General features: G+C 34.8%; 3 protein-coding genes across 3 annotated transcripts; all 3 read right to left on the reverse strand.

Annotated features, from left to right (window-relative positions):
- Nucleotides 439–2,037, reverse strand: LOC18608734 (leucine-rich repeat extensin-like protein 4). Its single transcript, XM_007043564.2, has one exon. It carries the CDS (start codon nucleotides 1,875–1,877, stop codon nucleotides 645–647), a length of 1,233 nt encoding a protein of 410 aa, XP_007043626.2. The 5' UTR covers nucleotides 1,878–2,037; the 3' UTR covers nucleotides 439–644.
- On the reverse strand, nucleotides 3,021–5,961 carry LOC18608735 (ADP,ATP carrier protein 3, mitochondrial). Its single transcript, XM_007043565.2, has 4 exons — nucleotides 5,858–5,961; nucleotides 4,536–5,028; nucleotides 3,866–4,237; nucleotides 3,021–3,738 (listed from the first exon to the last, which is right to left on the reverse strand). The coding sequence occupies exons 2-4, from the start codon at nucleotides 5,004–5,006 to the stop codon at nucleotides 3,439–3,441; spliced, it is 1,143 nt and encodes a 380-aa protein (XP_007043627.2). The 5' UTR covers nucleotides 5,007–5,028; nucleotides 5,858–5,961; the 3' UTR covers nucleotides 3,021–3,438.
- On the reverse strand, nucleotides 6,259–11,777 carry LOC18608736 (mitotic checkpoint serine/threonine-protein kinase BUB1). The gene is made up of 14 exons (XM_007043568.2): nucleotides 11,654–11,777; nucleotides 11,420–11,567; nucleotides 10,717–10,874; nucleotides 10,540–10,630; nucleotides 9,873–9,983; nucleotides 9,677–9,764; nucleotides 8,638–8,741; nucleotides 8,483–8,554; nucleotides 8,299–8,388; nucleotides 8,048–8,205; nucleotides 7,401–7,455; nucleotides 7,184–7,318; nucleotides 6,975–7,093; nucleotides 6,259–6,778 (listed from the first exon to the last, which is right to left on the reverse strand). Exons 1-14 carry the CDS (start codon nucleotides 11,719–11,721, stop codon nucleotides 6,589–6,591), a joined length of 1,587 nt encoding a protein of 528 aa, XP_007043630.2. The 5' UTR covers nucleotides 11,722–11,777; the 3' UTR covers nucleotides 6,259–6,588.

Here is a 23,698-nt window from a genome sequence, read left to right on the forward strand (position 1 = left end):
TTGCACTGTATGGGAACAATAATCGAATTCGGACTCGCTAGTTCCCCGATGAAAAGGGCAATGAATCCGAATAGAAATAATAAGGAAAAGAAAGTGAAGATGGGGAAGAGAAGGGGAAAAGTGATTCGAATCAGAAACCAAAACCAATCTCACAAAAATAGAAAGAACAAAGCAGCATTAGACTCGAGAAAAAAAGACCTTGTTTATTTGACGGAGAAAGGAGAAACACGTTTGTTCGCCTGGGGATAGGGGCAGCAGATTTTTATTCCGTACATGTCTTAATAATATTCGCATGATTGCATCCCGGTGGATCAGACAGATAAATCTTAAAAAGGAGGGTCAAAGCTGCTCCTCGTTGCCATAACAACATGATCCTAGGCCTGTCATGCGGGGCATATTTAAAACGGAAATAGTAACAAGATTTCAACAACTCTTATCTATGTAATACCCCTATTACTTACCATTAACAAATTGAAACAAACAAAATAGCAGCGTTACATCAAACTGATATTTTTTTTCAAGGTTTAGAAACATAAATTCTTCATCTACCTTCTACCAACTTAAAATCTCAATAAACTATTTATAATATCTTATATACTACCTTATTCTGGCTTTTACAATTATTAACTATCTTACATGCTTATTTACACATAGCCAGGAGCCATAGCAGGTGACGAAAGTGGTGTGCCTGCGGGCATCATGGTTGGTGGAACTGCGGCCGAACTGCCACGAACGCCACCGCAGTGGTAATGAAAGCAGTCCACTGGATGTTCAAGCACACCTTGACATTCTTTCTGACTTCTCTGGTTTGGCTTCTCTGGCAAACAGTTTCGGCGATCATCGAAAGCTATACCATTAGATGTCAAGTTCTGGCAAATCCCCTCCTCCTCGCAGAAAAAGTTATAAGAGAAGGTAAAATTTGCCAGGTTTGGTAGGATACAAACTCCCATCGGTACAATCCCGGTCATCATGTTATGCGCCAAGTTTAGCTGCTCCAAATGTGCTAACCCTGCAAGGCTGTAAGGTATAGGACCAACTAAGTTATTATTGCTCACATCTAACACCTTTAGTTTGTAAAGGTAACCAACCTCCGGTGGCAAACACCCTGACAAACTAGTGTTAATTAATAGCAGCTCCTCCAAAGTATTCGCAAAGTTAGAAATACTTGGTGGCAGGCAGCCTCCAAGTTTGTTGTTGGCAAATACCACAACAGAAGCTGAACTTCCAACGAAATTGGATGGTATCACATTAGAGAATCGGTTGTTATTAACAAATATGGCATCGAGACTTCTACTGAAAAGTTGAGCAGGCAATGGCCCTTCAAACTCATTATATCGAATGTCAAGATATTGCAAAGAAGGAAGAGACAGAACAACGTATGGAAAAGGGCCTACAAACCTATTGTTACTAAGATCAAGCTCGAAGAGAAGTGAAAGGTTGGCTAAAGTTTGTGGCAGGATGCCACAGAAGCGATTGCTATTGATATGGATGAGTGCAAGGTCTGAGAGCAGGCCAAATTCATCAGGGAGAAAGCCGGCTATATCAGCACCGTTAAGATCAATGCCAGCAACTACTTTTATTTTTTTGTCATAAGGGGGAGGTGCACAAAACACGCCTGTATAGTTGCATACATCATGACCAACCCAGTTAGAGGTGAAATTATGGGGGTCTGAGTAGATGACTCGTTTCCAAGCCTGGAGGGCATTATAAGCTTGCTGGAGTTTTGGATTCGGAAACGGGGAACGGTTGTGGTGGCGGTGGTGAGGAGAGGCAGAGTAGGTGTGTTTTGCTGCCAGATTGTTGGATGAGGAAGATACGTAGAGTAGCAAGATGATCAAGGCAGGGGAAATGAATGAAGAACTCAAAGTTGAAGCCATTGTTTTGGTGGATCGATGCTTTGTCGAGAGTTGGCTTGAATTTTTATGTAGGGAAACTCCTTCCTTTTCAAGAGAAGTGCTTCAGTCTTGTGTTTAATCATGCTGTTCATGTCCAACAGAAGGATTCATTTCTTTGCTAGAAGATGACATCCAAAGCAACCCTCTTAACAGTGACAGTTAACCATTACATTAGGACCCAAAGAAGTACTATTTTGCTTCACTGATTTTCATGCTTCAATTGGATAACTTGAGGATGCGTTGGATTTATCGGGTAAGACCCAAACAAAATGGAAAAATAAATTGATTCCGATATATATGGTTTGTACCTAAATGGATCCATTTGAATAAGTTACATCCGAAATTAGTTGTAGACCCTGGTACTGTGGAAATTGGGAAAGGGAAGACGACGCGCAGGATAAGGACTTATCTCCTTCCAAGTGGAGCAGGAGAAAGACAGCTTCAGACCACCGGAGGAAAAAGCAAGCATGAAAGATTCCTTAGAACTGAAGGGATGAAACATGTTTTGCGTCAGTCAAAGTTCTACAAGTTATATCCGACTACAGCGCAGGCTTGGGCTGGAACACATTGGTTGTATAATCCTGAATGTGAGAGGCCGATACACAATCAACGATGGTCGGATGGTGGAATGGAGTAGGTTCAGGTTCAGGTTTTGAATATTATGTCAACAATCAAAGAATCGTTTAAATCTTTTGATCTTAACTACCAACGATGTTCTCCTACATCATTGTTTTGCTTGCGTGTTATATAGTCCACCAAAGGCCGTGCCGTAAGACAACAGATAACGATGAATATTTTTTACTGCTTGTCATTCCATTTTTACAATTGTTACTTTTCATGCAGCTTAAATAAAAAGGAGGTATTAGCATTATTTTCATTTTAAATTTATGCATTGCAATGAATAAAATCCACATTAAGTGATCTGTTTTCCTTTGACAAAGAAGAAAAAAGTAGTAAGTAGAATGTTTTTCTTTGCACAGGGCAAATCCTACAGTATGACTAACCTTAGTGTAAGGCTTCGACCTAATTTCTAACCGAAAAGAGAGAAATAAGAAACAAATTTTGGTCATGGAATAGAATTCTGCCGCTAAAATCTCAAGTAAACATTCAGACAGGATGCCCAACTTTGATCAAGAATCGAAAGCAGCTTTATCTTCTGCGATCTTGCAAGTTTATAGGCAAGTGTAACACCATGGAAATTAGGAGCTGTTTGTGATACACTGCTCCTACAATTCATTCAGGTGACACATACCTACCAGATCAAATGCAAAACACATACACGGACAAGAAAAATCTAGTAACATACTACAGACCAAACAGAGCATTGTTTAATTATTCTCACCAAAAAGAACAACCAAAAGTAAAAACATGTAACACTCAAAATTCAAGTAGGATTTTTTTCGTCACTAACAATTTTTTCATATTAAATCCCTAAATACTGGGAACTTTCAAAAGCACTATGTCCATCCGCAATTATTCCAACTTGAAATCGTAAATCGAACTTCAAGATGCCAGTATCACCTCCCACTGTGATGTAATAACATTAGCCACCGCCACCGGATCCATATTTCTTGCCGAGAACAATGACTTGCAGCTTGTCATAACCAGCAAGCACACCAGCACCTGCAACAGCACGCAGAATGTTTGCACCAGCACCCTTGAACAGTGATTTAGTACCTTCATTCTTGATGATCTGAGAGAAAGCATCCAGAGAGCTCTTGTATTTGACTGCTTCTCCAGATGTCATCATCATTCTTCTACGCACTGTATCAATTGGATAAGATGCCAGTCCAGCACCTATCGTGATACCCCAACCCAGCAAGAAACTTGCCAAGAAACTATCCTGTAAATACCAAACAAATAAATAGAGATATCAGGCTCAAGTCAATATTAAACATGCTAGCTAATGCTACCGAGCTAGAGATAGTTTTAATGGGCAGACACCAGAAGATTCATTATAGCTCACATACCTGCAACCCACCAACCAAAACAACTGGCTTCAGAGAATCATACATTCCAAAATAGAGTCCACGATAAACAATAATTCCAACACATGAGATGTTGAATCCACGATAAAGCCCAGCAAGGCCATCAGATTTGATGGTCTTCTTGTAGACATCTACTAAACCATTAAACTGCCTCTCACCACCCTTTTTAGCAGCCTTAGCATCATTAGCCAAACGCGTACGGGCATAATCCAGAGAGTAAACAAACAGAAGAGATGAAGCACCAGCAGCACCACCAGATGCCAAGTTCCCTGCAAACCATTTCCAGTAGCCATCTCTGTCCTTCTTGAAATTGAACATCCTCTTGAAGTAATCCTTGAAGGCAAAGTTCAGCGCCTGGCACATACACAAAGCTTTAAGCCAAAATATTTAGAAAGTGAGGAAGAAGAACTAAAAGAAAAGGATAAGCAAATTCTTCGATCCAACTGACAATACTAGATCCCACATAACGCATCAAAAGCCTCATTTTTGGGGGGTTTTTTTTCTGCTTCTTTCCCAAGAAAAGGTATGCTGGGACAGTGGAAGCCACCCCAGGGATATGACAGACAAACTAAGTTAGCAAACAAAAGCACCTTAAGAGGGAAGACAGAAAAGGATGACAAAGTGCTAAAAAATCAAGTGAAAGAAAAGTAACCTGGGTGGGGAAGTATCTGATAACATTAGCAGTGTTGCCTCTCCAAAGAGAAAGGACACCTTCATCCTTAATAGTCCTGGCAAAACAGTCAGTAATTCCCTTGTATGGTTCAGACAATCGCCCAGCTTTGATCATTTCATCCTGATTTTGGATTAGAAGTTTAACCCGCTCGATTGGAGCAGCAGCTGTCTTGGAGACAGCTGCAGAAACTCCTCCCATGAGGAAATCCACTATAAAACCAGAAAAACCCTTCTCTGCTGGAGCTTGTACAAATATTGGAGAAACAGGGGACACATGTGCGAACCCAGTGTCTTGGCATGATGGCTGTAAAGCAACATGAATTCCTCCATTGGCATATGCTCCAGTCACATTATAATTCTTGGCATGCAAGTTAGGAGATAGCCTGGAGATGAAGTAGGACTGCCCATGTATCTTTTGAAATACTGATGGACGCTGTGATCCATCTGCCATGTTTACAACTTCAGATGGTGACCTGTAAGTTAATAAAACCAACGTAGAAAATAATTGACAGCAAAACAAACAAAGGAAGGCCAGAGCAGGCTCTAAATAAGAGATGCACACTCAGACCTTTAAAGGAAGGATAGAACAAGCGAACATTTGAAACTAACTGGCTGAAAAGTTGAAATGATGAAATGATTTTATATACAATTTTTTCTCTTTTAACAAAGTTTCAGTGATATTAGTCAGAATCAATGGAAAGTTCAAAAAATGCAATACAACCTGAAAGGAACGGAAAACCCCACACTATATGACTAATGGATCATTGTTTCTCCCAGAGGAAGAAAACCACCGACGTGGGGCATTAGTTATAAATTTCCTAAAGCAATTTTTAATATTTCGTAAAAAAATCGCACTCCCATATAGCAAAAAGGACCTGGTAAAATAGATATAGCAATTCTAAACAATATAAGAGATCTTCAAGTCACAACAACTACTAAACTAACAATCCAATCATCCTTACTTAAGACTAAACCGCAGCATATCTAGTTCTCGATTCACAGTTACACAGTTTGCGGCGGCTACTGATGAAATGATGGAAATAACAACACATCAAATGCAATTTAAACCTCTTGCCACAAAGATCATTAACCAAATTAACTAAAACAAGAAATTAGAAGGTAAAAGAAGCTCAAGAGTTCAGTTCGAGTGTTTCTGTTTTTCCATCATTTCTAGGCAACCAAACAGCTAAAATAAAAAACTAACATGAAATCAAAAGGCAAAGGGAGTGACCAAGAAAAAGAAGCAGAAATGCTAGGGCAGCAATACGATGAATTGAGGAATGGAGAAATGAGGAAAGTAACCTGGGCGGTCGCCGAGAAAGCTCTAATTCTACTTCCTTACTGCTAGGAGAAATGAAAATGACGAGCTCATTATATATCAGGTACACCGTGCTTTAGATTTAGGGTTTTTATTCTTCTCTGTAATGACAGATTTGACCTTGCCTTGGGGTTTGAATTGTGCGTACCACCACCGAGCTGACTAGTAAGTAATGAGTCGGGTCCACTGAAGATTGGGTCTCATTAGTAATTTTATTAGACATGGAAGTTGGAGGCTCTCCTTTGGGGATTGAGAAGCAACCCCCAAAGTGAAAGCAGTAATAAACATTTTTTTGCTTATAAGTCAATCAGTTAATGACCCAAGGACTAGGTAGTTGAGAGCTCTCCTGGCTGACCATAGTTTGGATCTACTTCTTGCAATAATCTTGAAAAACATAAGGACAGAGTAGCCTTTCAGACTTATAAATTTCAGGTGGATAGCTTAACATGCGTGGGTTCAGACATCATTGAACTTCTACATCAAGTTCTTTTACAATGGAATATCCAACAGGCTGAAAATTGTACCAGCATACCAGCAAAATGCAGTAATACAACAAGAAACTGACAGTAGAATTCATGGCTGTACACATATCCTCTCTCAGTGAAATCAAGAGAGATTTCACCATTTTAAGCTGTTTTTGGTTGCAATTTTGATATGCATTCCAAGAGTACGAGACTGTTGTTACGAAACTTCTGCAGGAATGATCCAAGGTGCATTAAGCACAACACAAGGAAGCCCTTTGTTTCACTAGCAACTCCTTTAGTTTGTTTACAAGCGGGGGGTTATCGCACATGTATTCTAGGAATGACTTCCTCAAGCTCTGCAACAACTCTGCATCATTGTTGCCTGGGCTAACATTAAGCAGCTTTGTAAAGAGATCCTTCCATAGGTTGACGTTCCAGTATCTGAAAGCAATCGTGCAAAGCTAATGGAAGTTAAGAGAGCTGACATTGCCAATCAAGAAAGAGATATAAGGAAATATGGCTCTTTACTTGTGGTGAATTTTTAAATTTTAAAGTAACCCTTGCCAATGGATCAGAAGCTAATTAAGAAATTGGCACCCGAACTGAAGAACTACAATACCGTTCAAAAGAACAATACCTTTTAAAAGATGATTTTGGCAGATAAATGTAATCATCATCTGAGGCTTTCTTTTCAATTTCCATGTAAGTATTATGCAGCATCATATGGACAACAACACACAGGCCATATGTGTCCACCTGATGATAAATGACACAGCATGGTCAAGGTAATCACTCTGATGAAATTAAACACACCAATTTGCAATGGTTCATGAAGCAGATACTTACCTGGAAGGTCCATGGTTTTTTCTCCTGCATTTGAATACAACGAAAGCCAGAAGTTCGACAATCACCTGTAAATTCTGTGTTGTCTGGAAAAAGATGCAGGTCTATCCCCCTCCCCCAGTCAACAAGGCAAAGACCCTTCAAAATAAAACTCTTTAAGTATATATAATTGTCAAATGTCAACCATAAAATTCTAATTTTCAATTCAAGCGGAATTAACCTGATCATGCCAAGGGCCAGTTCGATCTTTAAAGCCATCTTCTGAGAGGTCATCCCTGCAAAATGTCAAAAATCTATGTATTACATGCCAAAACACTAAAAATCAAACTTAAATGAAAAAAGACTAAAATAAAAATTGTATTACACTAAATATATGTTAACAATGACTCTCAAGCCAAAGCTGGACTTGATAAAATAACTAAATAAGCATTAAAAATTTTATAATATGTTTTTGAATTATTTGAAAAGGGAAAAGCAGGAGTGTAGGAGTATTGCATAAATATCTTCATGACTTTAGTGAACGGTTACAGATGGCTTATACATTGGTTCGCCAGTCTACCTACATGTGACACTACTCTGCATTCAAGGATACTTTTCAATGCTTCTTAAAAAATATCAAGTGCAATGTCATTCAAATTCAATCATCAGGAGTGTCGGGTTTATTGTGGTAGAATTACAACTCAAAGTAGAAGTCTAACAGTTCTATGGCCATTAGTGTCATTAGTGTTCCTTTTATGAACATTGTTTTTATATTTCTTTTGTGATGTTTGGTAATTAGCATATCAAGTACTATGCTAAAGTTACATGAAAGTCCTGGAAAACATATAGTCATGATCTATAGTGGTGAAAAGAAAAAAGGTCACTTACTTAGAATAGCGAATCAGAAGATTATCAGGCTTGAAATCGCCATGAATGATGCCAACCCTATGCAAAGTTTCCAACATGTAAAGCATCTCTGTAGTGTAATAAATACATAATACCTCCTCCATGGACTTGCCAGTAACCACATAAGAATTAATCGCATCCTGTACAATGCAAGGGCAAATATTATAGAAGACACCTTTTTCCCTTTACTTTTTTACTATTTGGTTGGAGCTATGCAAGGCGCAAAAACCTACCTGAAGTGTCCCGTGAGATAGATAGTCACACACAAGTATGCTACAGTCGGAATAGATATGAATTTTCTGAGCAGAACCAAAGTTTGATCTCTGATACAATGAAATAAAGGAAATCATAAAAGCTCATCAGCCCAGAATATACTTATAAATGATGTAAGGTGATAGACATCTTGAACTGTTATACCTGTTTGTCTAAGATGCGTTCGTCAAGTTGACGGTACATGTAGAATTCCCAAGGGAAAGCAGGCTTTTGTATCTGCAAAAAGGATTTTGTAATGTTAGGACAGAGTCCAGGATGTGAAACTGTGATCTTTATTATAGATCAAGGTTAACAATAACCTTTAATGCAACAACATCATCAGGATTGCTATCAATGTATGCTTTAAATACTTGAGCAAAGCCACCCTGACCAGCACACCCCTTGATCTGATACTTCTTTCCACCTTTGAAAATAAAGGCAAAAAATAATAATAAATAAATTTTAATTCCCTATAATGAATTTGTGTGTTTCTAAAAAATTAAAAATTCATAGAATAGATGGTAGCTTATTAATACAATTCTTGGCTCTCTAAACTCATTGATATATTGTAAAGAGATTTTTTCAATTAAGACAAGAGTAAACCTTGGAATCTCCATTGCACTCAAAAATGAAGCACACTCTACAAGTTCTACAGATGGGATAATACCTCTCAAAATTGAAAGAAGCAGTAGATATTGCACAAAACTAGGTTCTCAAAAGATTTTTTATGCACCAAGAATGTGCCTATCTTAAAGACAAAACACCGCTATACTCTTCTTAAACAATCTCTGTTTCTCTTGTTCTAGATCTGTGTTGGTATTTTATTTCAAATACTTGTCATTTTTTTCCCATGCAGGATCCAGCCTAACAAGCTCTATAGCCCTTCGGCACACTTACAAAATGCGGTGTAAACTTTCATGTGCAGCAGAAAGTACAAATACCTCATATAGAGAGGCCTTCAACAATAGTTATAAACAAGCGGTAGATTAAATTTCCATATAATACTTACTCCATCACTGTGCATACAGATATTCTTCAATATTTCATGATTTTCATCAATTACTACGGAATAGAGTCCAGAAAATTGGTGATGATGAGACTAAGAGAACCAAAGACAAGGTGAAAGAAGTTGCCAGCAAATATGGTCATGTCATTAGAGTGTTAAGCAAAGCTGTATATTAATGTTGGCAGCAAATTTTGATCTCATAGTTTACTTCTAAACTTCATCCTAGCCTTTAAATCTCATTAATTATTGAAATCAATCTGATTTTTTAAATATTGGTTAGAAAACTTTCAAATAATCATATACTTATTTCAAAGCAACAAGCCAGAATCATGTTGCAAAATCATGAAAATTACCTATCTCAATAATTTTATTCCTCGATGATTTTTTCAAAGAAGATAAGGCTACTTTTCCAGAGTAAACTTTCTTACTCAGGTGGTATCCCTGAAATAAATGTCAAAAGGCTAGAATAAGACTAATCAGGAATAAGACTGGAAAATTGGAGAGAAAAGCAAAATATATATATATATATATATAAGCAAACTGTCTCACATCATATTTTGTAATTTGAGGATGTATCTTCTTTGAAAGCTCTTCTATCGTGAAGGTGGACCATGGATTAATAAATTTTTTTCCAAACTCAGCTGGTTCACTCCCGTCAATCTGCAGTACATTAATGTGAAAGCTTGAGGATCAAAAAATTGGAAGAAGAAAAAACAAAGGTTTACCCAGCCAGCATTTTAACCACATTTCCTAACCTCAAATGAAAGGCATGGTGTGATGTAAGACTCTTTATGGGTGAAATGTTAATCGATGATACCCAATTAGGCATTCGTTAAAACGGTAAAAAAGAAATAGCTGATGCTGAAGCATTAGGCATTCATTTAGAAAAGAGTCAAAAGACTGAACACCAAAATTTCATTCCCTGAAACTTCAAACCTATAAGTACATACTTAAGAAGAAAAACTACAAAAATCCCATGCATAAGAGGAAAAGTCTTTTGCATTTGCCCAATATTTACACAAAGTTCATAAGATGATGCATAGTGAAACTCATCAGCAATATTTGCAAATGTTTATAAATTGATAGACTTCTACTTGCAAACTATACTGTATTATGCACGCATGCATTCACACAGTCATATCATATGTGCTTGGACAATTCAGGGAAAATGTTTAGAAACCACATGAGTTCCTTTTCCTGGTTAAGCTTTAATTACCTTCCCAAATGAGGAACCATTAAGCCTATCAGACATTCTTTTAACAAATAAGGATTGTGCCCCCTTCAGCTTCTCAAGCGGGTCAGCTTTCCTATTCTCAGAACATGATCAAAGCATCAAAACATAAATGATGAATCCCAACTAACAAAAACTTAAAATTCAAATAAAGAGAAAAACCTTGAAATACCAATCTGATAAACCGTGTGTGCTTCCTTCCACTTCCCTTTGGCTTCAAGGAAATATGCATACCACTCATAAAGTAGAGAATGTCCAATACAAATCTCATTCTCCTCTATTTCTCTAAAAACACTTTCGAAATCTTTACTACCTTCCAACTGAAAGAACCACGAAATTTAGTTGATGCAACATTACCAAATCCACAGCAAAATTGAAGCATTACTTGTAAATAAAAAAACTCAAATATATCCAATACTATATTGACCAAACCAAATAATAGAATAATTTGTTGTCTCTAAATGCCTCCTAGGTGGATACCGGAAATCTCATTACCACAGAAATATTTTCAAATCCTGAACCAAACGGCCCCTTAATGTACAAGCGAAATTCAAGCAGTACTAAAATGCAAAAGCAATAACTCAATTAACCTATTTCAGATATCTGAACCCTCAAAAATATCCACTACGAACATGATTACATAAGTTAAGAAAATTTCCAATTCTCTCTCTATGTACGGGCACATAAGCTCGAACGATATAAATTACACAGGATACGAAAAATCAAATTAAACCCATCAAATAATTGACCCATCAAACCGAATAAGTAATAGCAACATCCCGAAAAATCCCCCAATTCAGTTACATTTTAAAATTTTCAAAAGCTAGACAAAACCCCAGGAGCAAGAGTAAGTAGCTATAATTACATAAATGAACCAAATCTTGAGAAATCTGAGGTCGTTTCGGTACTTGGCATTGTGCTTGAAAGTAGAGATACAATCTGATAAAAGATTGTCGAGATCTGCACCGGTGCGGTTCCCTGAGTACCATTCATCCAATGCCTTCTTTATCGACCTGGATTCGAAACATGTTAGTAAAAGAAAATCAGTTCACAGCAAACAATTATTGAAACTCAATTCTAAGAAGAAAGAGAAGAATACGTGAGCCATGGGAAGAGAGGGTCGTGAGCAGAGGAGGAATCATTCGATTCTGTGAGAATTACACCCATTTTTTTTTTCCGACTCCTTTTTCAGTGCGGGATTGGGAAAACGAGGGAGGATTTAAAATAAGAGGGAAATAATTGCTTTTCAAATTCGTAGGTTTGGGCGCCGGTGGGTCCCAATTTATAAGGAAATTTTTGACTAAATATTTAAATAAATTGTCAAATTATATTAAAAAAGTCAATTTAATTTTTATTTTTTATATGTTTTAATATAATTTTAAATTTTTATTTTGAATTAAATAAATCTATTTTATTAACTCTTTACTAACTTCCATTAATTAACGATACAATCAGTAATTTCTGATGTTATATCATTTACCATATGACATATTGATGTGTCATCTTGATAACATTGATAAATGATGTAACCTAAACAATTGTTTATTAAGAATTAGTTTTTTTTTCCTTTTACCCATTCAATTGTCCAAAAATTATTAATTAGAGATTTAAAAAATTAAAAAAACTAATTATTTCAAACTGATCAACATTTCTTAACAAACAAATACCATCTTCTTAACTAATTACCATTTTCTTAATTGAAGCCTTCTTTCCTAGTACAAAAAACCTTATTCAATTTTTTCAGTTTGATTGAAGCCATTTTGCTCACAAACAAATATTTACTTTCTTTAACATTCTCTAAACCCAATGTCTTATAGTTAGAATGTCTTCTCCCTGTCTGCAATTCTTATTTTTTTCTAAAATCATTTTTTGTGCAATCTTGAATTTTCAAAAACTGTGAAAGGTGTGGAGAGAGAATCTATTATTAACTTCTTTTTCTTCTAAAATCCTATTTGAGTATTCTCGAATTTCTCTACATTCTCTAAACCAACGTACCTTATAATTAGAATGTCATCTTCCTATATGCAATTCCTATTTCTTTTTTAAAAATCGTTCTTTAGATAGTTTTGAATTTTAGAAAAGAATTTGAGAATACCCAGATACAATTTGGCAAATAGGAAGATAGATTCTTTCCACATTTTTCCATTATAGATCTTATTATGAGCTACATACATTGTAGCCTTACTATCACAATATATGAAAATGGCTGGCATTAGTTGTAGCCACAACTTTATATCTAATAACAAATTTATCAGCCATTCTACTTCTTTTCCAACAACAACTAATGCTAAAAATTCATATTCCATTGTAGAATGTGTAATACAAGTCTACTTCTTAGATACCCAACTAATGGCACCACGTCCTAAGGTAAAAATCCATCATAATGTGGATTTATTGTCATAAATTAAAGAGTTTGAATACTCTCTTGAATGATTTATTCGATTAATATTCATTTGTTTATATACAAGTCATAACATCAATATAAAAGGAAAACAATCTGTACAATAAAGTGTAATGCTTAAATAAAGATTGGAACATCCTATAATGAAGGGAATTAGATCAAGAAATTATATCACTAAGTCAAGAAGCATATCTGTCATGATCCCCATTATCCTTCATTATGATATCTGTTATGATTCTCTAATATCTTTCATTACTCAACCTCAAGTTGGAGCATGAAGATTAGTAATGCCTAACTTGGCCATTAAATCATGGAAACGATTTTGTCTAAGAGCCTTAGCAAAAATGTCTACCAACTGAAATTATGATGAGATGGATTGTGGAATAAAGGTTCTGGACTAGATATGTTGTTTGATAAAATGATAGTCTATCTCGATGTGCTTGGTACGTTCATGAAAGATCGTATTCGCAGTAATGTGAAGTGTAGCTTGATTGTCACAAAATAATGAAGCTGGTGATGGGTGTGAAATTTAAAGGTCAGCTAATAATCTAAGAAGCCATATAATCTCACTTGCCGTCATGGCCATGGCCCTATACTCTGCTTCTGCGGAGGAACGAGAAACAACTGACTATTTCTTGGATCGCCATGAAATAGGAGATGAACCAAGAAAGATGATGTATCCTGCGGTTGACCTACGTGTCGTTGGACAACTTGCCCAATCTACATCACAGTAAGCTTTGAGGGTCAACTAACTATTAACAAGAAGCAACAAACCCTAGCTTGGGGACCTTTTCAGATATCTAAGAACATGTAGAGCTGCATCAAAATAAGGCTGACATGGGTAATGCATAAACTGACTTAGTACATGAACGACAAAGCTAATATCAGGTCTTATAATGGTGAGATATAATACTCTTTCAATTAACCTTCTATACTGTCGTAGATCTGAATAAAGTGGTCCTTTATCAGGATCAATTTTAACCTGCCGGTCCATAGGTGACGATGCGGGTTTGCAACCAATGAGGTCGCTATCTGCCAATATATCAAGCACATATTTCTGCTGGCTTAAGACAATGCTGGATGGAGAATGTGCCACCTCAATGCCTAAAAAAGATTTTAGCTTGCCCAAATCTTTAATACAAAATTCACGATCCAAGTAAGCCTTTAGTTGGGAAATCTTGAGTGCATCAATCCCTGTTACTATAATGTCATCAACGTAGATTAATACTGCAACAAATGACTCCTTGGTAAAGTACGTGAATAGAGAATGATCGGCATGAGATTGAACAAATCCAATGGCTAGTAAGGAATTAGTGAACTTTTGATAGCAATTTTGTGATGCTTGACTAAGTCCATAGAGAGATTTCTTGAGTCGATGGACACGCTACTCCTCATTTCTAGCAGAGCCCTTAGGTATTTTCATGTAGACTTCTTCTTCTAAATCCCTATGTAAAAAGGCATTGTTGACGTCCAGTTGGTGTAACTCCCAATGATGTACGACAGCGATAGCCAAAAGACAGCGTATTGTGACCAAGTTTGCAACCGGAGCAAAGGTCTCATGGAAATCCACCTTTTCAATTTGTGTATAGCCTTTAGCGACGAGCCTTGCTTTATAACGTTCTACTGTTCCATTTGGATTGTATTTGATTTTATACACCCATTTAGAATCAATGGCTCGTTTTTTGGAAGGTAGAGAGGTCAAAGTCCAAGCATTATTTACTTCTAAAGCAGATATCTCCTTAGCCATGGCATCACGCCAATGTTATATTTTGACTGCTTGAAAAAATGATTTTGGCTCATCAATGGCTAAGATGGCCGCTAAGAACACATTGTGAGCTCTGAAAAATTTAGAGTAAGAAATATTGTGGGATAAAGGATATACCGTCGAGTTGACCGAAAGAGAGGAAGAGTGAGAATCAAGAACAAGTAAGGAGGGCAAATATAATCATATCCAGATAGTTGCTTCGATACTTGTCGCTGTCGTTTGATAGGAATAGCATTATGTTGTTCTGTATGTGATGAAGAAACGTTATTCTCTTGTATTGCCATCCTTAGCTCAATCAAAAGGGAGATAGAATCGTCAGTTTGGTTGATGTTGTTTTCCAAATGTGTTTACTCTTCTTGGGGGTACATTGATGATGTAACCTCCTGGTTTTGTTCCAAATGTTGCGGCATTTGTGAATTGTCTATTGGTTTTTGCTGCAAGATGCGTTCAAGGCTTGAGTGTCCAAGAGGTTTATCAAATGGACTAAAAGAAGTGGTTTGTGTATGTTGATGTGCACCCTCAGTCGTTGAATTGTTAACTTTCGTTTTGTCAAATGGGAATGTTCCTTCCCAAAATTGCACATATCGAGAAACATATATCTTTTTACTCTCAATATCATATATGCGATATCCCTTTTGCCCTGAAGGGTAGCCAACAAAGATTCCTGGTTTACTCCGAAAGGCAAATTTATCACGAGGCTTGTTGTTGACATGTCTATAATAGAGGTATCCACAAAATCTGAGATGATCATATGATAGAGGTCAGCCAAGCAATTTCTCATACGGAGTCTAATTGTCTATAACTAAGAGTGGCATATGGTTGATCAGATATGCTGCAGTGAGTACACATTCAACCCAAAAAGTAATGCGAAGGTTAGCTTAAAATCGAAGTGCTCATGCTACTTCTAAGAAGTGGTGATGTTTGCATTCCACCACACCATTTTGCTGACGTGTGTTTGTGCAATTGGTTTATTTTTCCATGCAATGCTCAAAATAATGATCCACAAAATCTTCATGTTTAAATTGTAAACCGTTGTCTATTCGCAATAACTTAATTTGTGCATTGAATTGTGTCTTGACCCATTGGAAGAGATAAAGTAAGAGATTTCTAGTTTCTGATTTATGCTTCATAAGAAAAACCCATGTTGCCTGACTATAATCATTTACAATAGTGAGAAAATAATGTGCTTTTGAAAAGGATGTAATGTGATAAAGCCCCCAAATGTCACAATGAATTAAATCAAAGGCATGCAAACTTTTATTTCTGTGAATTGGGAAAGGCGATCTAGTTTGTTTCGCTCTACAATAAGGATCACAAAGAAAGTTGTTCTTTCTGGTGCAAGTGACAAATAAATTTAGAACTACTAAAAAATGATCCAAAGGAATGTGCCCCAATCGATTATGCCACAATAATGCATTATCTTTGCCTTTAGCCAAAAGAACGTTGCCCGCCCTCATTGGCTCCAAGTAGTATAATCCATTTTACACTTTATCCACTCCAATCAGCTTCCTTGACAGAAAGTCCTGTGTCACACAAAAATCAGGTCCAAAGATGAGTAAACAGTTCAAGTCATGAGTTATTTTGCTCATAGATAGCAAATAAAAACAAAAATCAGGCATTTAACCATGTTGAACAAACTGTTGATTTGATGAGTGATATGAGTTGTGGCCCCAATATTAGTCATCCATGAGTTGTTCTTGCCAAATGATTTATCGAAAAAATTTGTACTATGGACATTTAAGGCCTTGTTGACTGTTGGTCCAATATTAGAGTTGGACTTATTTGTTTGTCGGCCCAATAGATCCATAAGTTGTTCGTATTGGGTTTATGTGAGCCCAGGCACAGATGAATAAGGTCCATGACCCATGTTTGCTTCTCCCTCAACTACAAACGCACGGATTTACGTCCCAGCCACCATCGTCGGTATTTTTGTCAGATCTCCCTTGGGTTTTTGTCTTCACTACCAATGTGGTAGGTAGCCCACAATCTCGTAGCAAGAATCACAAGTATGCCCAATTTTGTCACAGTGAGTGCAACGGCGATGAGTTCTTTCCCCTCCACGATGGTCTCATCAATCACCTGCCTTTTGCCCACTACCATGCCTTACATCGTCGATTGTCCAGTTTCTCACCATCAAAGCAGCTCCTTCGAGCACCGTGGATAGTGATGCGACCATTACCAATTGCTTCTCTTCTTATGCCACGATCGCATAAGCTCATTCAATAGTCAACATGGGCTTTAAGTTGAGAATTTGGGAGCATGAGGTTTTATAGCTTTCGTCCAATCCTATTAAAAAGTCAAATACCTTTTCTTCCTCACGCATCTCCTACATTTGTCTCAAGACACCACAAGCGCAAACGGTAAAGGTCGAAAGGTTTATGCTTCATTCCATAAAGCTTTCAATTTTTCATAATAAGTAGAGATTGGGACCTTCTCCTGTTGTAAAAGCATAATTGCTCGCTTGAGTTCATAGACTCTAAGTGCAATGCCTTGAGTGAACCGTTCTTGGAGATCTGCCAATATTTCACTTGCATTTTCTATATGTACTATTTTTCCCTACAAGTCTTTTGAAAAAGCATTAATTAGCTAAGATAAGACTTGCATTACATTGTACCTAACTTTGGAAATTTGGGTAGTTGATTTCTGCCCTTCAAAACCAATCCATCCACGAACCCTACTTTGTTCTTAGATTGGAGAGCATTCAAGAAACTATGCCTTCAAGTGAAGTAATTATTCCCAGTTTCACTCAGTGGATGTGTAACAAATATTAAGCCAGGATGGTGGATACTAAATTCTCATTACCCTTACTTACCCCTTCCCCGCTCTTATCAGCCATTAGAGAATTTTAACTTAGGTTGTCTGCAACTTTGCTATGATACCATGAAGTGTTTGAATACTCTCTTGAATGATTTATTCGATTAATATGCATTTGTTTATATACAAGTCATAGCATCAATATAAAAGGAAAACAATCTGTATAATAAACTGTAATGCTTAAATAAAGATTGTAACATCTTATAATGAAGGGAATTAAGAGAATTAGATCATGAAATTATATCACTAAGTCAAGGAGCATATCTGTCATGATCCCCACTATCCTTCACTATGATATCTATCATAATTCTTTAATATCCTTCATTATTATTACTATTAGTTATCCAACTAGCATCAGAAAATCCTTCTAAAGTACTAGGAAAACTATTGTAACAAATTTTTAAATTTTTTATTTTCTTTAAATATCCAAGTACTTTAATAATAGCCTTCCAATGATCTTTGCCAAGTTTACTTGTAAACCTTGAAAGTTTGTAAACAGCAAAGGCTATGTTCGGTCTGGTACAATGCGCAACATACATAATGTTGCCTATGACACTTGCATATTCTAATTGTGCCATAACTCTTTCACAATTTTTAGTCAATTTTATACTTGAATCATAAAGAGTATTAAACTCTTTGATTTTCAAATGATTATATTTATGAAGAATTTTCTTTATGTAATGTGATTGATTTAATGAAATCACATTTTGATCTCTTTTGACTTTAATTCCCAAGATTATGTCAACTTCATTAAGATCTTTCATTTTGAAAACTAAAGTAAAATATTTCTTGGTTTCAACAATTCTAAGCATACTTGTACTAAAAATCAACAAATCATCTACAGAAAGACATATGATTACACCATAATCTTTTGTAAATTTAGAGTAAATGCACTTATTTGCATTATTATGTACAAATCCATTTGAAAGTATAGTACTATCAAAATTTTTATGTCATTGCTTTGGAGCTTGTTTTAGTCCATAAAGAGATTTGATTAGTTTATAAACCTTCCTTTCATTTCCAAGAAGTATAAACCTTCAGGTTACTCTATATATATTTTTTCATTAAGATCTCCATTTAATAAGGCAATTTTAACATCTATTTGATGTACATGTAATTTATGAATAGACACCAAAGCCCAAAGCATTTTTATGAACGTTATTTTTACTACTAGAGCATAAGTATCAAAATAATCAATGCCTTCTTTTTGTGTGAAACCTTTGGCAACTAATCTAGCCTTAAAGGTTTGCACCAAACCATCTATGTTATATTTTTTTCTAAATACCCATTTACAACCTATACATTTTGATCCAAAAAAAGATCAACCAAAACCTTTGTTCTGTTTGACAAGATTAAATCCATTTCATTATTTATTGGTTTTTTTCAAAAAGTTACATCCCTTGAAAACATAACTTCTTTGAATGTTTTTGGATCATCTTCAACGTTTAACAAAATATGTATCTTTTTATACACTTTCGTTCTACGTCCTTCCACAAGTAATGCTAATACTTGTAAGTCAAAGAAATTTGGATCTAAGTGCTTTCTTTTTATGGCTCGTTGACTTCTTCTAGGCTCAATTTAAGTATCATCCTTTTTTTTTACTGGATGTATCATGAGAAGTCATATCACTTTGGTCACAACTTGCAATTAAGATATTTTGTTCACAATCAAATATATTATTAGAGTTATACAAAAATTAATAAACTCAACATGTATAGACTCTACAATAACATTTGATTGTAAATATAATATTCGACATACTTTAGAATGTTGGGCATAGCTAACAAAAATGCCTTTCATTGCTCTGGGTTCAAGTTTTGTTCTCTGCGGTTCTAGAGCTTTATTAAAGGCCAAGCACCCCACACTTTAAGATATCCAAATTTGGTTTTCTTCAATTCCAAAGTTCATAAGGTGAGACCTTAATACTTTTGGAAAGAATTCTATTCAATATATGACATGTTAATAAGACTTCACCCCATAAATCATGCAATAAATGTGCATTCAATAACATAGCATTTGTCATATCAACCAAAGTTCTATTTTTTTTTAGCCAATTCATTTTGTTGTGGTGAATAAGGAGCCCTTTTTTGATGTATCAAACCATTTTCTTCACAAAAATTATCAAATTCTGTAGGAAAATATTCTCTTCCTCTATCATTTCTTAAAATTTTGATTTTCCTACCTTTTTTATTTTTCACAACAAATTTATATTTTTTAAATTTTCGAAAAGCTTCATCTTTTGTTTTAATTAAATAGACATAAATGAACCTACAATAATCAACTATGAAAGTTATACAATATCTCTTTCCTCCTTTAGTTAATTTTTCATTAAATTCACATATATCAGAATGTACAATATCTAATAATTGTGAGTTTCTTTCTACACTACAAAAGGTTTCTTTGTCATTTTTGCTTGTATGCATATTTCACATTTTTCTAGGTGCTTATGTTTGCATGCAATATAACCATTTTTTGACATAAATCTCATGGAACCAAAATTTAAATGTCCTAATTTAACATGCCATAATAAAGAATTAGACTCAACAGTGTAAGCAAAAATCATATTTAATTCATCAATACTGAACTTGTACATGCCATTACAAAAGTATCCTTTTCTTACAAAGAGGCCACCTTTGGATACTATTACATTATCAGATTCTATTACAATTTAAAACCTTTCTTTACAAGCAAACTAGTAGAAACTAAATTCTTTCGAATTTCAGGAACATGGAATACATCGAGTATTGTCAGCTTTTGTCCAGAAGTGAAATTCAACTCAATAGTTCCTTTTCCTTCAACTCTAGCTATAACATGATTTTCTATCAAAACATTTTCTGGTTTATTAACTTTCATGTATGCCTTGAACAAGTTTCTGTCATTGCTTGCATGAATTGTAGCGTTAGAATCTAGCCACCAATCTGTACTTTTATTGGAATCAATAGCCATATACAATTTTGTTACCATTATAATATTCATTGTAGAAACCATGGCAACCAATTCATTAACAGCCTCTTCTATTATATTTGTTTTATCAGGATTTTTAGAACCAAAATTCTTTCTTGCCTTCCTTGATTTGCACTCATTAATCATATGGCCTTTCTTTCCACAATGGAACATTTTATATTTTTCTTATATTTTTTTCTTAAAGGCTTGTCTTGAAACTTTCAGTGCAAATGACTTGAATTTCATAGAATTCTTTTTAAAATTTTTGGAATTCTGGGTTATAAGATTCACCTCCGAATCAGAAGGCTGAAATTGTGCATCACGAGCACATGTTTCACATTATAATAGCATCTGAGTCATGAATTGTTCTATTGATAAAGATTCCATAGAATGCAGAACCTTTTTCCTATAATTATTCTAATATGAGGCAGTTTAGAAAGAATTACACCTATTTGTAGCACATCAGGAACCTTAAGCTCAAGGTATTTTAGTTTTGAAACTAAAACTTATAAATCATGTACTTGATCCATGATAGGCAGATTGTCACATATCTTGAACTCGAAATATTTTAAAGATAAAAATTTGTCAGTACCTCGTTTTTCGTTTTTATAAGTAGTCTTCAAGACTGCCCAAATTTCCTTTAGAGTCTTCAGGTTGGAGTAGAGATCATATAGACAATCTATCAAAGTATTTAGGATGTGTGCACGACATATCAATTTATCTTCTTCACGTTTTCCCTTTCTGCCTTTTGTGCATCAAAGCCTTCAACAGCCGGTTTTAAAAGTGCGATAAGTGTTGGATCTAGAACATAATAAACCTTCAAGGCTATGAGCAAAAACACCATTTTATCTCTCCAGCCAGTGAAATTGGTTCCATCAAATCGGTCAAGTTTAATGAATTCTTGATTCATGAGTTGAAATCTTGAATTTGGATTAGACTCCATTAGCAACAACTCTTTAAAATTGTTAGAAACTCAGTAAAAGAAGAAAAGAGAAGAAAGTAGATTTGAGGCATCCTATAACACACTTTTTTTATAGTGTTGTTGCCTATTATGGGGATTTGCAGACAAGGACTCTCCAGGTTACAGTAAGCCTTTTTACATAATGCTTTGAATAAATAAAATCTGGTTGAATATAAGTTCCTTTTATAAACACTGAAAGGTTATGTTTAATTTATTTCAACAAACATATCTTGTTAAGTTTCAAGAGATGTGTTTGTTTGAAAATACTGAATAGTTAATCAACATATTTAATAGTTGTGTTAGAAACCATCTCTTCTTTATTGAAGAGTCATGTCTTAATCTGAATAGTAACTTAATTTGAATAATCACTTAATTTAAATAATCACACTTGAATAAGACTTCTTTATATTGCAAACTATTTAACATATTATATATTTAAGTGGAATTTCTTATTGTACTTTTTTTTGATGAAATTCATATTGGGTGCTAAAATTATTGATTCAATATTAGTTTAGTTAAAACTTTAAACTTTAGTTCTTCGTATCAAAGTAATAAATTTAATACATGATGTAATTTCAGGGAAAATTTAATAATGTTTATATAAAAAACTTCATTCTTTGCTCAATTTTTTTTTTATTTGCTACTATATGTTGTTTAAGAAAAAAGGTTAAAAAAAATTGAGCTTTTCATTTTTATAAACATTTGAGTGTAACTTGACCTGACTAATCATGCTTCATTTTTTTTTCTTCTTTTTTCTTACTTGAGTGACCTAAATGGTTACGATTGTGTTCATTATTTTGCATTTTGAATGCATAATGACACAATCACATTTACCCTGAAAAGGCAGTTAGATTTTTTCATATAATTATTTTTGACTCAATATTCTTTCATTTAATTAAAGTGTGGACTTACAATTTTTTTCTTATATTTTATCAAAATCAAGTTAGCTTAATTTGTCTGAATAGTGAAACAACATTATAATTCATAATATGATCTAATAAAGTGGATTTAAGTTCCAATATTTTATATGGTGTTAATGGTCTAAACTTGAATAGAAAACTTTAAATCTTATGATGAGTAAGATTAAGGATTCACTATATAAAGAAAGAAATTTAAGCCTTTTCTCTTGAAACATTTTGTGGGAATAATCTTATTTTTTAGTAGTGATATACATTTTTCCACTACTAAGTCTTTTATTTTTTTCACAAATTGAGGATTTCACCTTAACATCCTAAGTTCTGTCTAGGTTAATTAATTTGTCCCTTTGCATTTGAAAGTTTGTGCAAAGGACGAATATATAAAAATAAAATAAATTGTGATACAACAGCATAACAAAAGGTGATGAAAAGGGTATTTAAGGAATCAAGTTCCCATTTTCCTATATCTGGTTATTAACGTTGCAATTTTTTTTTATTAAAAGGAGAATTCAAGGTAAATGTATAAATTAGGTTGGACTTATTCATTAATCCGCTAAAATTCATTATTGATTCATTGAATAGCACAATCAAGGATTTGAAGTCTTGGTATGGACAACCTCAAAATGACAAATGACATAAAGAAACAATAGCTAAAACTATGTTATTGACTTATTGTACGGACATACATACGTGCTTTGGTAGTGACCAACATGTGGAAGTAAATGGCAATTACTTAGTTATATTTTGAACAATAATGTTATTAAACACTCCATTAAACAAATTCGATGTTCCTCAGCTGTCATCTAAGATATGCTAATTATTCTAGTAATAACTTGAGTTTTTTTCTTTTTGGATGAATTGAAGATACATTTTCATGTGCCATGAGGCAAAAAGGCATGCGAAATCCACATAAACTTGAGTTTGCATCGCATCTTCCTTGTTTCGTTGAAAAAGGAAAGGAAAGATAGGTTAAAAAGTGTAAGATATGTCAAAATAATAATAATAAAAAACTTAACATTGTTTCTTCTGCAAAGCATCCAGCTTACATATTGGGTATGTCCTCTTCAGCAATCTAAAATGAAAATTTTAACCCACACTTACCCTCTAAACTATCAAAATGCTCTTGACAACTTCGTGGAGACGCCCTCTACTAAGTTTTCTAAAGATATATTAATCCTTATGGTACGTCTTCACTTGGCTAATGTATCTTCCCCCGCTTAATCTTGATACCAACAAGAAAACTAGTTTTTGTACTTTTTTTAAAATATTCTATAAGACTTCGAGTTTTTTTTTTGCAGTTTCGTGCATTTGATTACTCTCAATGAAGACCTTTATCAATGTAT

This window comes from Theobroma cacao, chromosome 2 (assembly GCF_000208745.1).
Source record: "Theobroma cacao cultivar B97-61/B2 chromosome 2, Criollo_cocoa_genome_V2, whole genome shotgun sequence".
In the NCBI taxonomy this organism is placed as follows: domain Eukaryota; kingdom Viridiplantae; phylum Streptophyta; class Magnoliopsida; order Malvales; family Malvaceae; genus Theobroma; species Theobroma cacao.